The sequence below is a fragment of the Hyaena hyaena genome, unplaced genomic scaffold (genome assembly GCF_003009895.1).
Source record: "Hyaena hyaena isolate Hyena2069 unplaced genomic scaffold, ASM300989v1 scaffold_7, whole genome shotgun sequence".
NCBI classification, from domain to species: domain Eukaryota; kingdom Metazoa; phylum Chordata; class Mammalia; order Carnivora; family Hyaenidae; genus Hyaena; species Hyaena hyaena.
Genome location: NW_024080639.1, coordinates 1,726,969 through 1,745,451, shown reverse-complemented (window position 1 = coordinate 1,745,451; position 18,483 = coordinate 1,726,969). Strand labels below are relative to the sequence as shown.

Here is an 18,483-nt window from a genome sequence, read left to right as displayed (position 1 = left end):
CACCTGGGTTATTCCTCACTGCCCCTACCCACCCCGCCCCCACTGCCATCTTGGTCTTCTATGCCTGGTTGAGATGTTTTAGTATCATCAACGGATGGGGGAAATCAGTAAAATCACACTGTTTATCTAACAGTAGAATATTGTCATCTGAACCCATTAGCTTCAGAAAGCGACTGACTGCTCTTGACATTGTATACGTTCGCGAAGTGGGTTAGACGTGTATCAGAAACCTTAGCCCCTTGAGGCTGGTCTAGGAAGGCAGAGAGAGATGTTGGATCTAAGTAGTGTGTGTGCTCACCTTGCCCAGTCCCCCCAACCCATCTTTGATTCTTCAAGGCTCACCTCTCCCCGCCATCTTTGATTCTTCAAGGCCATCCCCTTAAAGAATGAATCCCATGTGCCAAAGCAAGTCATCATATACTGCTCTTTGGCCTGGGGTCCAGCAGTGGCATGATCACTTCTGCCGTGTCCTTTTGTGAAACAATAGCATACATGGTCCATAATAGTTCCCTCGGGTTCTTTTTCAATTTCCCCTTTCTTAGAGGCCATGTGCCTTCGCTGCACCAATTATAGGATAAAGCCCTGGGTTTCATGTGTCGCAGGCCTTCAGGCTCTGGGGGTGTAAATGTTCCTCATTTTCCTTCGATGGTTTCTGACTGGACAGTTTGGGAACTTTGGAGAATAGACCCGAGTACCTTTGGAAGATCCCCCACCCCCTCTAATTTAAGATGCTTAGCAAAGAGTTTTGTTCACCTATAAGCAGAATCCTCCTGCATGGTATTAAATATTCTGTTTTCCTTCTTAAAAATCGTTTGGTCTGGTCAGACCTGCGTCTTCCTCAGCGTTATTGTGAAAGAACCTTCACGGGGTAGCTCTTCACAGATTGGACATGAACATCTCTCCAATCTAACATCTTGCCCAGTGAAATAACCTGGTTCCGCTATTGCGGGGAGACATTAACCCCAGCGGGCATGTTCAGGCTGAGCTGGGACCAAACCAAGAGCCCGCACTAAGTTCGCAGATGAAAGTAGCTGTCAGTTGCCTACCCATAGAGGTGATGGAGATGTTTACGATGTACGGTGAGGTAGTGGCTCATAAATAACGATTCTGAACTTTGCTGCTGAATGCCAGATGTTTTCAGGTAGGTGGGCGCATCCCACTTCTTCTTTGCCTTCCGACTTCTCCCCGACGTGTTTAGGGGGAAAGATTTCTTGACTCATCTTCTCTGAGACCATTCCAGATCCAGTTCCTTGAGAGGGCGATAAAAGACAGTTGTCCCAGTCACTGTTAGGAAACAGACGCTATTGCGAGCATGTTTTCATTTGTCACAGAACCCACAAGGCGCTCAGGGGTAATGGCTCTTCTTTGTATCACAGCTGCTCGAAAGATTGAATGATAGTGAATTTCCTGGAAGGGCGTGTCCAGAAGGGGGGAGTTTGGTGTCCAAGCATCTTTGAATCTGAGAGAAGCTCAAGAGAGTTCTTGTGTGTTGCCCCCCTGACGCTCACATCTCTGGGACATGCATCACCCGGGGAGTGTTCATGGTCCCAAGGCAGCCGTTCCTCTCCCTCTGACTTGTCTCTAGTTTCTGCTCTGATGGTCACAAGCTTCCCGGGGAAGAGGAGGGACGGCACGCCGGAGGGGGAGAATGAAGACCCTACTTTTGCCACGTTGAGAAATCCATCGGTCGGTCACTGCGGTCGGGCCTGGATTGGGTTTGCAGCCCTGAAGTGATAAGGCTTCCATTCTATTCTGAGTCCTGACGCTTTCGCTAGTGTGGGATACCGACCCCGTGGCTTTCCTTTCTTAACCCCACAGTTCAGGGAGAAAAACTAAAAGTAACTTCATTTTGTCTTTTTTTTTTTTTTTTTTTTTTGTAACTCAAACTCTGAATCAAATGGCTGCCAAGTATTTTTTTTGCTTCCTTAATTAATTTTAAGGAAGCGGCCAATGACGTCTCTGGGCAGTGGGGGAAGTGGCAAGGGTGACATTTGCTTAAAATCCCAGAATGTTTTTTTGCCCACAACACTGAAATGAAAAAGTCAGGCCATGGAGCTGAATAAAATACACGCCAGTGGATTTGATGCCCAGAAAGATTGTATCTCTTGGGCAGTACTTCAGCTCATGAATAAAACTCTGCCGGGAATAAGTGCTCAGTGTTGAACTTTACTGACTGGCCTCAGTGGAAGGGCGCTGGGCATGAATCGACATGGATGTTAAAACTTTTCTTGCTAAGAAAATTTTATCAGATTGTGAGATCCTTGGGGACAGTAAGTTCTAGGCCTCATGGCCTTGTTCAATCTGCTTTCTTAGTATCTGGCAAGTGCCTTGCGTATAGTAGGCTGTTCCTTATTAACTCACTAATCCTCACTCTAAATCTATGTGGTTATTAGGTAATTATCCTTATTTTATAGGTAACATAGCCATTTAGTTCTGGTGCCCAGTTTTGAACCGGCTCCAAGGCCCTTATTCTTCCTTTTTTTTTTTTTTTTTTTTTTAAGTTTATTTATGTAATATTTTTGGGAGAGAGCAAGAGAGTGAGCAGGGTAGAGGCAGAGAGAGAGGGAATGAGAGAGAATCCCAAGCAGGCCCCATGCTGTCAGCGCAGAGCTGACACGGGGCTCAAACAAATCACGAGATCATGACCTGAGCTGAAATCAATAGTTGGACACTTAACCACCTGAGCCACCTAGGCATCTCGGGTCCTTATTCTTAATCATGGCACCATCTGCTTCAGCCGCTAGCTGGGCATCTGAGGAGGAAGCTGAAGTCTTGATTTATTAAAATGGACGGGGTCCTCCTTTGCTTGCTTGCTTGCTTGCTTGCTTGCTTGCTTTCTTTCTTTCTTTGTTTTTTAAGTTTTTAATTTATTTTTGAGTGACAGACTGTGTGTGTGGGAGGAGCAGAGAGAGAAGGAGACATGGAATCCGAAGCAGGCTCCAGACTCTGAGCTGTCAGCACAGAGCCCGATGTGGGGCTCGAACTCATAGACTGAGATCACGACCTGAGCTGAAGTTGGACGCTTAACCGAATGAGCCACCAGGCGCCTCCCCCTTGGCTTTCTTTCTTTCTTTCTTTTTTTTTTTTAAATGCTTTATTTGTTTCTGAGAGAGAGAGAGAGAGCGTGAGCAGGGGAGGGTCAGAGAGAGAGAGAGATGCAGAATCTGAAACAGGCTCCAGGCTCTGAATTGGCAGTCAGCACAGAGCCCGACGCAGGGCTCGAACCCATGAACCGTGAGATGGTGACCTGAGCCGAAGTTGGACACTTAACTGAATGAGCCACCAGGTGCCCCCTCCTTTGCTTTCTTGTCTGATAGCAGAATCTCCAGGTATGCCCGTCTGCTTCCTTTTGAGTTTTTAGTTTACTGAAATCTAGACCCTAGTGTCCCCCAATAGGTTGAATAAAGAAATTACATATAATGGTCTGTTTTACTTCCTGGGATACCATGATTGCCAAGGCTTGTAAGTTTTGTCTTCACCAATGGAAATAAGCAGCCCCCAGATAGAAACACTTTTTCAAATCTTTACAGCTTGCCCTGACATAGGGGAGTGGTGCTTTGCTGTTTCCATAATGGGGACAAATTTCACGCAAAATCTATTAACTAGAACTCTTCTTGTGGTAACTAATGTGCAATCTGCATCTTCAGAGAAGTGGAACTACCTCGCGCTCATTCTCTCAAAAGCAGTCCCGTTTGCTGCTGTTACCAACTGTCTCTTCATACCGCAGATAAGGGTCAGCAACTGTTGTCTTAATATTGTCCACATTCCTTTTTTTTTTTTTTTTTTGTTTAAACAGCTTTAACTGAAATCAGTTCTACATATCAAACAAACATTTAGTTAATGTAAACTGAAACCCTTTCACATGACTGGGTGTTCTCAGGCTAGCTATTTGAGCCATTTTCACCATTGGTAAATCTTCACAAGTTGCTTTTGTTGGCTTCGTGAAAGTTCAATATGGATAAATAGAGAAATTCTTTGTGGTAACAGGTAAAGCTGTACTAGTTGGACTGTATGGGGAACACGGTTTCCTTAGCAAAAGTCAGACGACCCAACGTTAACCTCTAGGCTGTGAATGCTCAACATTTCTTTAGAGGGCAGAGGTCAAAAGAGTTTTGGGGATGAATGGAGTTGTACATTGACCGTAAAATTTGATTTTTTCAAGGTGAAGATGAGTTTTAGGAGATTTGGAAAATGGATAGGAAGCACTTTCTTACCCTTCCAAAACTTTCCTCAGCCTCTCTTCTACATATATTGGGGTTATTTCATTTGCAAAGGACCAAAAATTCAACCAGAATTGGCTTAAGTATAAAAGGCTTCAGAGTGCCTGAGTGGTTCAGTTGGTTAGGCATCGGACTTCGGCTCAGGTCATGATCTCACGGTTTGTGAGTTTGAGCCCACGGCACGCTGTGTGCTGACACCTCGGAGCCTGGAACCTGCTTTGGATTCTATGTCTCCCTCTCTCTCTGCCCCTACCCTGCTGTGCTCTCTCTCTCTCAAAACTAATAAATAAATAAAGCTTAAAGAAAATTTAAATAGGTTTAAAAAATAAATAAAAGACTTCAGGAATAGCTTGATGAAGAGCCAGGTGGTATCACCAGCAGCTGGTTTTTATCTTTTTCTCTCGCAGTTGCTTCCTACTGGGGTGTCTCCATTTTTCTCATTTGGTGGTGGAATGGTTATAGAATGCTCTTCCTGAATCTTCTCATAGTCTCCAGACTTACTGTGATTGAACACACCGCGATTGCTTCCATACCTAATTCTGTGACCAGAGACATGTGGTGGGCTGATTGGCTGACACTTGGGTTGTACACTTCATCCCTGGTATTGGGGCTGGAGCTCTACCCAGGCCACATGGGCTGAGACTGGGGAAGGGAGTGAGCAAAACCCAAATGAATAGCAGGGTTTTGCTAGAGTATAAGGAGGAATGCTGAGGAGGCAAATAATAACCTTAATAATAACCCTATAGGTTCATAGGAAGGAAGAGCAATTGTTAATGTCTTCATTGTTCTTTCTACTTCTTTGCCCTGACTTGAACAGTAGCAATTTGAATGGCTGTAGGTTTAGTGGATACCCCATAATCGACTTTGTATTGTTTAGTTATAAGGGCTAGGGTTCTCACCGGCTCTGCCTGGCCCATGGTACATTCTTTTATTTATTTTAAATCTAAGAAATCTTGAAACTGGCTGTCTCTTAATATGTATCTGTTTTGCTCGAAGTATCAGTCTTTAATAAAGGTGTTTAATAAAGAACATATTCTGATTCTCTCTTCCCTGTCCTACATTGTGCAGGCTGCTGTATACTTTAGGTTCTCTGTATTTGTGTTTTGTCTTGCCTTTTTGTAAAATTTGTTTGTTTGTTTCTTTATTTATTTAGAGAGGTAGAGGGCGCAAGTTAGCCAGAGGTAGAGAGAGAGAGAGAGAGAAAGAGAATCCCACGAGGGGCAGAGAGAAGCGGGTGGAGAGAGAGAGAAATGGGGTTCACCTGGGGCTTGAGCTCACCCCAATACAAGACTCAAACTCACAAACCCCGTGAGATCATGACCTGAGCCAAAGTCAGATGCTTAACTGACTGAGCCCCCCAGGCTCCCTGAAATTTTTTACTTATTTATTTATTTTCCAGTATCTGTTGTTGATTTCCGTATATAGTCCCATCATGTCTGGCTAATAAGTGTGATGGGAAAACCCCTCTCCCGCCCAAGCTGGGCTGTCCTACTATGTAGACCTAAGTTTTAAGGTTACTCTTTTTTTTTGTTTTTTTGATGTTTATATATTTTTCAGAAAGAGAGAGAGAGAAAGAACAAAAGAGTCTCAGAGATAGAGGAAGACAGAGGATCTGAACCTGGGGCTCGAACTCACGATCCATGAGATCATGACCTGATCCAAAGTCCGACACTTAACTGACCGAGCCACCCAGGCGCCCCTTAAGACTACTTTTGTCTTGGCTTTGCAGAAATGCTCTGGAGACTCCCAAGTTATATGGGTTAGGCTGAGCTTTTCTCCCCTTTTCTCACCCAATGGCAATTCAGTCACTGGAGGGGAATCGAGTGACAGTATTGCCCTTGATTGTCCCTCATGAGGGGATTTTAACAACTGCCTTCTCCTTATGGCCCACAGGTTGAGTTCGAGTGGCTGAGACAGTTTTGGTTTCAAGGCAATCGATACAGAAAATGCACCGATTGGTGGTGTCAACCCATGACCCAACTGGAAGAATTATGGAAGAAGATGGAAGGTGTGGTAAGTACCTGAGATCTGGGGCTGTATTTTCTGGGATGCTGGGCTGTGTAACTCCTCTGCTGCCTCATTTGTGTAGGCAAATATGTAATTCATGATTCTAAATTACCGAGTTAGGTAACTCTTCCTAAGGAATGACCAGGATTTTGTCAGGACAAGCTCACTTGAGTTCAGTGCGCGTTTTACTGAGTATTTCCCATATATCAGACACTGTGCTGGACACATGCCTAGGAAGTGACAAGGCAGGAGGCACAATGGAACAATAAGATTTAAAATTCCTTTGTATTTTTCGGTGCACTGGGCACTGTTCTAAGGGCTTCCTACAAACTGTAGAAACTCTTACGAGTCTTAACTTATAGATGTGAAAACTGAGACATCGAGAAAGTAGGTGGCTCACCCAAGGTCATGGAGTAAGTGGCCAAGGGAGATCGAGACCCAAGCAGCCTGGCTCTGTAGCTTGTGCTCTTAACTGCTACATTCAGCTTAACAAGGAGAGAGACATGGATATCACCAGGTGTTAACATTGGCCAAAATGAAAGCCTGTAACAGAGATTTAAAAAGGAAAAAGAAAAAATCACAGGCCAGAGGAGGGAGTATTAAATTCCTGCCACTGGACCAGGACTGTTGTGAAACAGCAGATGTTGCCCTTGGGGACTTTGGATGGGGAGGCGTAGGGTCAGATAGGGCATTTGGAGAGGGGCATCAGGCTCCAGGAACTCTACAAGCGAGCCTGGAAATGGGGCAGCCCAGCGCCAGAGCAAGGGATCCGGGAGGGTCGTCAGAAGCGTAGCTAGAAGGCAAATTGAGGCCACTTGCCCATTTTGAATTAAGTCTCAATTTAAATAATAGCAATCATGGTGGGCTCTTATTTGATACTTATTAAGTACCAGGCACTATTCTGAATGTTTTATGTATAACTTATTTAACTTTTATGGCAAGCCCATAAAGTAGGTACGATGGGTCCCCGGTTCATAAACCGGGAGAGTGAACCACAAAAGGTTTATGTAACTTCCTCCAGATTGTGCAGCTCATAAGCGGAGGGGAACTGGGATTCGAACCCAGGAAGGCTGGCTCGAGGGTCCCGCCCTTCGCTGCCTCCCTGTGCTGCCTCCAGACCGTTGCATTTGAAACACAGTGGAAAAGTGTTGTAAAAGCCTGCTGTGCCCGGACGTGGTGCCTGCACAGACTCAGGCTTGGGCTGGAAACCAGGATCTGCTCTGCCAAAGTGGGTAGCTGTGGCCCACCGCTGTTGTATGGTCCCACCGCTGTTGTATGGTCCCTAAAACATCAAGTCACCACCCTGGAGGGGTCTTGGTTTGAACGTCGAGGTCAGAATCTGGACCCTTGCTTTCCAGACATCTCTTCAGATGTTTAAATCCTGCCTTTCGATGGATCCGTGTCTGAAGAAGGAATGTTAATAATCCTTTTATTGTCCTAATAGCATCACAAAAATGGATTCTGCCAAGGAGCTGAACTGACTTGGTGTAAAACCGAGCATTGTAAAAGTGAGCTGGAGGTAATGAAATGTCCATGCTTAAATCTCCTTAGTTAGTTCTATTCCTAAGATTAGCCTGTGCGGCGTATGCTCCATTTTTATGGGATGTATACATAAATTCAGCTTCATTTCCAGGGCTTTTTTTTTTTTTTACGGTGTTATTCTCAGCTTGGCCATTTACATCTGAGTTAGAAGAACCTCTTTATTTGCCAGACTCTGAGCCCAAGACGTCAGGTGGACTTTGGGATTGTAATTTGACGACCCCACATATTAGAATTGGCAAATTAATAAGAAAAGAACTCACTGATTTTAAGAGGCGCCTGGGTGGCTTCATCGGTTAAGCGTCCGACTTTCGCTTAGGTCATGATTTCGCGGTTTGTGGGTTCAAGCCCCGCGTCGGGCTCTGTGCTGACTGCCAGCTCAGAGCCTGGAGCCTGTTTCAGCCTGTGACTCCCTCTCTCTCTGACCCTCCCCTGCTCACGCTGTCTCTCTCTCTCTCTCTCTCTTAGAAATAAAAAAAAAAAAAAACTCACTGATTTTGTAAAATAAAGAAATAATAAATAAATATGTATATTTGCACTATTGTTCAAGGTTTTATTTTTGTTTTTTGGTTTTTTTTTTTTTTTGGTCTTTTAGACAGAAGGCTCCGGTATTGTGAGCTTACTGATTATATTCATTGTGAATTCAGTTAGAAGATTTAGTTGTAATTTTTTTTTTTTTAATCGGACCGTAGCACATTAGTCAGATGGGATATCTTCTGTTTACTTTATAACTCTTGTATAAAAAATACCAAGAAGAGCAATCCTGGGAATTCTCCAGAGCGAGCTTCCTCGCAGTTGGTGTGGCATTACTGAGTGTTCCAAGCGAAATCAATGGTCCCAGTGCCTCTCCTCAGCAAGCCCCGGGGTGATCATTATCAGCAGAGTGAAGGTTTGGGCCAATAGAAGAGGGATGATCCTTCTAAATTAAATTTAAGCATGGCTCCAAGCCCCTCTAAATGGCTTTTAACAAATTCATAATAATTTATTTTTGCTATTGGAAGAGACAGAAGATCATGGTCATTGGGAAGGTCTACGGTTCTGCGGCTGTGTCAGCACAGGGCCATCTGGTATTCGTGTCCCCCATAAGGCCAGTTCATTCCTGCTTTGTACCAGCCCACCTCGTGAGTTCGCACTTGCAAGCAGTAGGGGGCACTGTTGAGCTACCTGTTTGAGGCCTCAAGATGCCGGCCTCTCAGGAAAACGCATACAAATGTACCATTAACTGTCAAGAATTATCCCTGTTGCTTCAAGTTAGCTGTAATCTCCAAGATTCCATAACACAGGAAATCAGTTGTGGGTTAACAAATTCAACAGCAATTTAACATAAAAAGTGCAGTGTTTGGTGCACATTTGGATTCTATAGAATTAGACGACTCTGAACGGCCTTTCTGAATGTACTCGCTTTGCTTCCAGGGAATATATTACTCAAAATCATGATCCTTCTCGACAAATGATTCTTCTTTATCTCTGTGCTTTCTCTTTTCAAGTTGTAAAATCATGTGCGTGTTGTGGAAAGACTGCTCTAATTAGTGCCTTTCGTCTGTTCTGCCCCATAGCATCGGTCTCTTTTGGTGAAAACAAAACAGAAAACCCCAGGCGAAAGGTACATTCCTTTTCACCTTTTGCTTCTGAGTAAAGCAACCTTGGCCGGCTCCGTACCAGGGAAGAGACTCATGCTGTGATTTCTCTCTCGCTCTGTGTCGCCTCTTTTTATTTATTTACCTTTCTCACTTTGTGGTTGAGAGGTATCGTCTCAGGTTGGATATAGAAGAACGGAAAAGGTGCTTTGAAATCGCATTTCTTCCATTAATGATTATTGCTTCACATGTCACAACCAGTCACATATTTTGAGAAGTTTCATCCACTGCCTCTAAAGCTCCTCTGGCCTCTGCTATCCGTTCCCTGTTCCAGCAAGCACCGCTTTTATTCTTGCCGTTTCTCTCCCCGAGGATAGTTTCACTCCGGGCTTGCTCTTGTGATGTAAATGTTAAACCTTATATTTGAATGACATTCTGATAAAATATCATATTTTCCCCTGAATATTACCTCATGAATGTACGAGCCATTAAGCCCAAAAGCAGCACAACCCTTTCTTAGAACCCCAGCATTTAGCCTTACCTTTCCTCTCATTTTTGCTCCCAGTTCAGGAAGGCACTAGAATGCTAGAGCGCTGTGCAAATAGTGTGCATTTTCTTTTCTTTTCTCCACCCAGCCCACCACCTCACAACCGAGATTAGCGCCTTACGAGGAGACTTTCTCCAGGATAAGAGAGAGTTACCATTTGAAAGAAAGTGTACAAGCTTTGCTTTCTGGGTAAAGAGAAATATGAAAAGCCAAAGTCTCCTGTGAGGTGAGGAAGCCTTGCTGTAGCCAGAGATTCAATGGATAGGCCATTTGTCTCTCAGGGTCTGGTATCACACTCTGCAAAACTGACATTTATTTTACCTATAAAAATGTTTTTAACACCATCAAATTCACAGTGAGTCGAAAAAGAATGCTAGGTGTGATGTCCCCTTAAATTGCCGACATGTATTCATTTCCTTTTGACCTTAAAAAAACCAAAGGTCACTGTAGTATAATCCGATGGAAATATTCTAGGACGATTTCCGGAGTCAACATTTTCGGAAGTACTGATGACTGATAGACCGGAGAGAAATTTCTTCACGCTTTTTTTTTTTTTTTCTTTTTAATTGCTTCCCTCTTGTAGAAGAAGAGTAGATCCTGATCATTTTGAATGTTTTGAATTGCATTTCATGTCTCAACGGTTCTTCTTCTGGGGGATTGCAGTGCATTTATATGGCAGTTGGCCTTAACAACTTTTATTGACTTTAGTGGGTAAGAGCCAGGATGGGATCATTTTAATATATCCTTTTGGAAACGGTGTAAAACACAACATACAATTATGTTAGGTAAGCTATGGGTTATGTTAAATTCTCCCCATTTGTGTTAACAAGTTTGGCACAGGAGAGCAGGGAGATGTGGAAAGTGAGTAGATGTTTTATTCTCTTAGCAGTTTCTTGTTATTCAAGTCTTCAGCGAGAAAATGTACTTCTGGACGTAAAGGTTGTCCTTTACAAGTTAGTTATAATAGTTTAATTTCGAGATGAGTCATCTGTTTTTGCTTGTCATTTTGGCCTGTGTAAATCATCTGGGAGAGCTTGCGGCCAGGTGGCTGTCCACTGCCGTCGGTAGAGCCTTTCTCGGTATAAGTTACACAGTCACAGGCAGTGACGGAGCTAAAGTGGAGTTTGTTTGTTTTCGGAGAGATTAATGAAGCTATCATCACCATGTGTTAGATTAAATTCTTTGTAACTGAATAGAGGAACAAGGCTGCTTTTTCACACGCTGTAATCATACTAAGTATACTGGTATTTGCCATTCTATTACAGTTCAGTTAGCTAAGTTCATTTTGTTTTTATTTTTTAATATATTTTTTAATGTTTTATTTATTTCTGAGAGAGAGAGAGAGAGGCAGTGTGAACAGGGGAGGGTCAGAGAGAGGGAGGGAGATACAGAATTGGAAGCAGGCTCCAGGCTCTGAGCTGGCTGTCAGCAGAGTCCGACGCGGGGCTCAAACTCACCAACCATAAGATCATGACCTGAGCCGAAGTCGGATGCTTAACTGACTGAGCCACCCAGGCGCCCTGCTAACTTCATTTTAAACTGTCTTCTAGGATGAAAGATTTGGGGAGGGGAGAGTGTGATGAAGAGAGCGATATAAATATTAATGTTTTTGTCCACGTTAATAGTGAAGTCACCAACTCCTATTTATATATACACGCGTGTGTATCCCTTTTAGCGTTAATGTATCTGCTTAATTACATTTGCAGACATAACCCTGTCTTCCATTTTTCAGTGTTAGCATTTTTGATCTAGGAGCAGAATACATTATAGTCACTTAGGATTTGGTAGAAGATGTCTGGTGGTTTTAAATTAAAATGTAAGTCCCTTCTCCCCTTTCGGACTGGGCCACTGCTGAGTGGCTCGGGATAAGCACAGATTGGAAGCAGGTAAACAGTCACGAACACCCAATAATTCAAATAATGTACACAGACACTGAGTTTGGGGACCCCTCTAGTTAGCTTTGGAAATTTGGAAAAATAAGGGAAAAAAAGGCACTGTTTTCGGCTACAGTGGCTACAAATCCCTGGCTCACATGTTTTATTATCTTAAAGGTGTTCGTTGAAGATTGGTTCTTTCACTCTCCTCTCTCCCCACCCTCCCACTGCTGCTCCCCACAGCTGTAGTGTTCTATAAAGAGTAAAATATCTGAGGGGAAATTGTACGAGTAATTTAGCAATGAATTTCGAACAGGTTTTGCTTCCTTCTTTGATTGCCTTCTAAATTTCTCACAGAGTTCTCCAGTTTTCCCCTCAGTTGCTGCAGACTTAGTAATGAATTTAAAAAAAAAGAGCATTGTGTATCGTGTCTTTTTGGGGAAAAAAATTTACAATTCCAAGAGAATTCAGGCTTAAGCTTGAGAAACAGAATGTGCATCGAAAGCACAAAGGAGTATGTTTATGATTCTCTTTGAAGTGTTTTTGCAACTGGATAAGGAAAATTTTAGAAACCGTCTGATAGTGTTCAGGGTAAATACTTAAACCCCTTTAGAGAATTTCACACACAGATACTGTGCAGCAGTAAAAAGGGATACTTATGTTTCGTAAAGCTGCTACAGCCTACAGCTTTGTACTTAAAGACAGAGGTGTTGAATAGAATTCTACTGAGGATACATCCAGTGACAATATCTCCGGGAACATCAGAGCAAACCAGTGGGTAGGACTTTCTGTTTTTAACCCTTGCATGAGCCGTATGAGAGTTGAGCTTTATTGGTACTAAGGACTAGGATGTGCCTGTTACGTCCCTGGAATGTTAAGAGGATCTTTCAGGTGCCTCTGCTCGGTACACAATAGGAACAAGGCAAAAATTACCGAAGATGGTGAGACGGAGTGACGAGAGCCAGGAAATTCCAAATGAGAGACTTGCCACCTCTCTTAGCTCTTGTTAGCGTGCGCAGAGAAGAACTGGAATAAACGCCCGAGATTGCTGTTTTAGCCTTGACACGATTCCGTAGGCTTTAGCTACATTTCGCTGGCCTGTGTTAAATCCACATGCACACAGATAGCCGTCTGCGCACACACACATGCACATTTCACACATGTTCTGTTTTCTTCCCAAAAGACAAATCGGGTTGTTTTAAATAATTTTAATTACACTAGAATTCAGGTTGATGCAAAGGGGTACAGCTCCTGTAACTTTACCCCCGGGGTGCTATTATAGCCTTGGCCACTGGAATTTATTTTGGATCCCTTCGACGAGCAGCCCATCACAGCACTTCAGATGTGAATCAGACTGGGGTGTCAGTAATTTCCGTTTTTCTTCCCTGGAAAAGATGTGGCGTAAAACAATTGTGTACCTTATTTCTCCTAGTTCTTTTGGCCAGGGGGTGAGGTGGGGAGTGGGGCTTTATAATCAGCTCTGGTCTGTCCTTTATCTTATTATAAATACCTTTGAGATATTCTAGAAGAGTCCCTGTCGAGAAGAATGACGTTACATTAAAAACAAATCAGCAGACCTACAGTTTTGAAAGGAAAGCAAGATTTCCCAAGGATGTGTGCCAGCTGCTGAGAATATTTTCAAGATTATAGGATCTTTTTTTCCCCCAGGTTGGTTAACGTATGGTCCCTACAACTGTTAACCTTCTGCAGAAAGTTGTTAATGGGGATCAAATGAAAAAGTACGTAACACGTAAAATACCACACATATGCAAGGCGTCGCCAGTAGTGGTTTTAGAAGGAAGTGTAGACAGTCCTCAGTTTGGGAGCCCTTCCTTAGAGGTCATTTGACTGAGGTCCCCTTAGTGACAGCCTCCCTTCCTTTTCCCTTCATTTCTTTTCCTTTATAACCGGGGTCAGTCTTGGAGCTAGAGGGATTCAATGAACTGAAGCTCAGTGCTCCTCTGGTAGTGTTTCTACCCCACTGTGGGCTAAATACTTTGGGAGGCTGGGCTGGGAATCTTTCCATATTTTGCAAAAATGTCTCTATGGAGAAATGTGTTCCTAGTGCCAAAATCTGCCTTACCAGAGAGCTCTGGGAACACATTAAGTCGGCTCTTCCGTGCATTAAGGGTGACATAACCATGATCCTGCTCTCTTTTTGTTGACATCTGCGAAAGAATGACCTTTTTTTTTTTTTTTTTAAACCAAGGGAAACTTGATATGTTGCCTTTTCAGTATTCCTGAAAGTATCTCTCTGATCATTTGGAGATGATGTTTTTAACACCCTCGTTTCCCTAACATGTCCATTACGATGGACTTTTTTTTTTTTTTTTTTGTATTTCCTCTACGTGATCTCAGCCCATCTGGAACCACCTGTAACGATCTCATTTATAAATTTTCCCTCGATGCTGTATAAAAATCTCAGATAACCTCCAACTTGTTTTTGATTGATTGACAAAATTAGCCTTCAAGTAAAAATCTGGACTATTATGGCAACGTTCACAATGAACTTCTACTGTTTCAGGCTTATCTGCTTGGGTTATGAAGACTTAGAACAGGTGGCAGCCTGATATTATACATCCCTTTACTTTAAATATTATTAATTTAAATGTGCCATTATGAAATACCCAGAATTATGCATCAGATCTCTAACAGATGTTGGGGGACTAAGAGGGCTTGTATTTTATTTAATGTCATAAACTTTTCATGTGCTTGACAGTGAATTTTTTAGCGGATGGAGGTGGTGGGATGTTCCAATGGCTGCAAGTGGGTCTCATGTCTTGAAGATTAGACCTGAGCAGTAGTTGGGCAAGGTGGGCTGTGTTTAGCTGTCTAGTAATAATATCTCAAATTTAACATATCTCAGACCAGACTCTTGATTCCCATAATCCCCAAGCCTTTCTCCCCGTATCACACAGGTCAGTCTTTGCACTGTCCTGTTGCTCAGCCTGTAACCTTGGGGTTCTCTTGGTTGATCTCTTGATTTATCGATGAATCCGGTTAACTCTGTTTTTGAAATATTCATGAACTGGCCACTTTTCGCCATCCTCTGTGCTACTGTCTAGGTAAGAACCACCATCATTTATAGAAATCAGCTCTCTGCTGTTACCACCCTATGTCCATCCATGTCCGAGTGTTTGTTTAAAACATAAAGTCTGGTATTTCAGTCCCCCGGCCCAAACTCACCATCATGGGCAGATACCCAGCTTCCTTGCCCCAGGGTCTGGTGCCCGGCAGGATCTGTCCACCCCCACCCCGTACATTATTTCCCCTCCGTTCCCGTCCTCCACCCGCCTTCTCACTGCCTTTAGGAACATGCCCAGCTTCCTTCTGCCTTGCGGTCTTTGCATGCGCTGTTGCCTCTGTCTGGAATATTCTTACCCCCCCCCATCCCCGTCCCCCTGTTAATTTGCATGACTCACTTTCTCGCTCCATTCAGGTCTCGCTGCTCATGTCACTCCTTGGAGAGAGCTTCTGGTGATGGAGAGTGCCTTGCCCTACTCCACTTCGCTTCCCCTCGCTCTCTACCATCTGTCAGGATACTTGCTTATTGTCTGCTTCTACCTAATAGGATCCCTGTGAGAGAGGGACTCTGTTTTATTCGCCGTAATTTCTCCAAGTCCTTGAACAGTGTCTGGTACACAGTAGGTCCCTGAAACTTACTCGTTGAAGGAATGACTCAATGTGAGGTCTGTGTTTCGGTCCAGCCCTTTCCTCACACCCACGCGAAGCAGCGTGGCCTTTAATAAATCCCTTTTAACTCTGTACATTTCCTTAAAATGTTAGGTCCTGCCTCATATTCTGGGGGTTAGTTTTAATTTTTAAACAACCGTAACCCTCCCAGCAATACCCTCAAGCACCTTTAACATTTAAAAAAATAATAATATCGAGAGTACAGAGGACGCATGAGAGTGTCCTGTTTTATGCCTTTGGCATTTACACTGAGAAGATTGAGCAGTCGCTGGCAAACAACTTATGCAAATATGAAGGAAAAAAATTGTTGTAAGTGTGAGACGTAAGTAGGTTATTAGCAACACTGCTTCTGGAACTTCGAATCGTGGCGTTTTGTTTCCTTTGTTGGCATCCCTCATATTTTAGATTTTCCTGTTCTCGGAAAACTTAATAGAGCAAAACTGTCAAGAAATTAAATGAGTTCTCCCATACAGCTTGGACTTTTTATTACCAATTTCCACAAGTTACACAGGGAAAGCCGTGTGTACTGGACAGGTTTTGGGCACAGAACTAGGGAAATCTCTGAGGAGTAAACTGACTTCCGCTAGACAAGCTGAAAACTGATTAAAATATTTATCATCCTTTGGGTATGCAATAGCTTTTGATGATGGAAGGCATATTAATATTCATCTTCGCTGCTTGTCTACACTTCAGACAGATCCCAGGAAAGGATGTTCAGATGACCAGTTTTCTTTCCTCACCAGGAGTCCTTGAGACCCAGTACAGCTTGGAACCGAGAAGCGCCTTGTGATGTGATTGAGCTTTTCCTCTGGGGGCCGGGGTTGGGGGAATACAAACCAGGAGAGACCTTTGGGCTGGAAAGCTTTAAAGGATTACTGCTTTCTCACAGGAAGTCTTTTGCTAGAACAAAGGGAAAAGTTTGGTTGTAATTTCCCAAGCAGGAGAGCTGGTATTGCTGAGTCCAGGAGGCAGAGCTGGCCCTTTGGGCGAAGTGGGGGGATCGGAGTCTTACAAAGGATTTCGGTGCGGCAGCCACTGGAGGCTGCAGATTTTGCCTCTCCTTTCGCCTACGATTGTGAAGGAAGGAGGAGAGAAAGGTCTTCCGACTGGTCGTTCTGCAGTGCTCCATCCGCCTCCTGTCCTGAGACAGAGTGAATATATATATATATATGGTGTCCTCAAAGTGAGGCGTGAGTAACACCAAGATGACCCCTGCTGTGATTCTCAGGATCTGTCTTTAAAAGTTTTCTTCCGGGGTGCCTGGACGGCTTGGTCAATTAAGTGTCGGACTTCGGCTCAGGGCATGAACTCGTGGTTTGTGAGTTTGAGCCCCGCATCTGGCTCTGTGCTCACAGCTCGGATCCTGGAGCCTGGTTCGAGTTCTGTGTCTCCCTCTCTCCTCTCCTCTCTCCCCCGCCGCCTGCAATTAAATAAACATTAAAAAAAATTTTTTTTAAGTTTTTTTCCTTTGATGAGAGAAAGAATCTGGCTTAATTCATTTAGTTAGGCAATATTGTCTTCTATCTAGATTAGAAGAACCTTGATTACCTTTTGGGTGGGGGTGCAAATAAGAGCCCTAAAAGAAACTGACCAGTCTGCAAACCCTGGAAATTGAATAGAATATTCTCATAAAAAAGGGCATGGTGTTAAGACCCCGAGTTTCTAATCTTTTAAATCTGAAACGCCAGAATCTACCTCTTTCGCATTTTTATCATTCCACACATATTTCTATGGGAGGTGCCTTAAAAAATTTGGACATCCTATTTCAATAATAGGTCAAAAAAATATTTGCAACCTATTTCAGTAGAGTGGCATCAGGAAAGAAATTTCCATTTTTCATTCTAGTCATTTGCTCATTCGTCTGCTCCACTTTGTGCAGGTAAGTGTGAAGTTCTACAAAAAGCCAGGACTTCTGTCTCCCAGGTTGATAAGGCACAAGGGTTGTGAGTGATTCAGAGGAAGCAAAATCAAAGGAGAGAGTGGATTCCGACACAGGCCTTGGGGAATACAAAGGATTTTGATAGATGGAGATGGGTGGAAGATATTCAGAGATGCTAGAAGCAGAGACATCGTAGTGGGAAAACGCAAAATCTGCTCCCAAACTCGATTAGACGGGATGGAGTGTGGTCTGTGTGTGTCCAGTAGTAGGAGATAAGATTAGAAAGATTAGCGGGGACCCGTTTCTAATGCATTTCTTTGCAAGGTACAGTGCCTTCGCCCCCTTCATGAGCACCTTCCTGTCCTAGTGACGGAAAGCCGGGTAGTAATCAGGTGCAACTAAAACTGAAATGAAAACTATTTTATCGCCTTCATTGGCAAAGGGGACGCAAGTCAAAATTTGATTATCTGCACTAATTTCAAGACCCGTCTGCATCCTGAGGCCGGGAAAGAAGCAACACTGTACATTTTCAGAAAGAGAATTACGGATGAGTGGGTGTGCTTGCCCACCAAGGTCTTTTGTTCTCACAAATTGAATACCAGCCTAATAATTTTGGATTTCCATCAGGGCAGGTTCTGCCCACCGTCAAACCCTTTAAGATTCTTTTCCTTGATTTGGAACCTAGGGTCCATCTCACTTGATGATGATGATGATTTGATACGGGAACTGTGTTTTGGAGGAAAGGATGTCTCCACTGCCCCTTGTGGGGGCGACAGTGTTGAGGACTCAAATACGTGCATAAAAGTAGTTTGAAATACAGCCAGAGTGTCACTCATGAGTTATTTGATTTAGTTCAGGATAGCGGGTGTGGTAATCTATCATTTCCACTGCTGAACGAGACTGGCTTCTTTCCCACGCATATCTCCCCATTCTTTGGCTAATAGCTCCACATTAGTGCTTGGACACTCCGTGCTGTCCCGTATTTGCCACTACGCCTTGGCATGTCAGTCACACCACTTGAAGCACTGAGTAAATGCTCGGAATGTAAATGGTGGCTGTTCACTGTGGTCTCTCCCACCTTTATATACAGATTTCTGCCAGACCTTCATTCTTTTTTTTTTTTTTTTTTTAATTTTTTTTTTTTTTT

At 43.5% G+C, this 18,483-nt stretch overlaps 1 protein-coding gene across 3 annotated transcripts in view; it reads left to right on the top strand.

Moving 5' to 3' along the window:
- FTO (FTO alpha-ketoglutarate dependent dioxygenase) overlaps positions 1-18,483 on the top strand; it is a 391,330-nt gene that overhangs the window by 180,347 nt on the left and 192,500 nt on the right. For all 3 annotated transcript variants that reach the window (XR_005530153.1, XM_039241761.1, XM_039241774.1), the window contains exon 7: positions 6,114-6,233. Coding sequence is in view for 2 of the 3 variants with exons in the window: in XM_039241761.1 (XP_039097692.1) it covers positions 6,114-6,233 (120 nt within the window). In the remaining variant the exon portion in view is untranslated. The remainder of the gene's footprint in view (positions 1-6,113; positions 6,234-18,483) is intronic.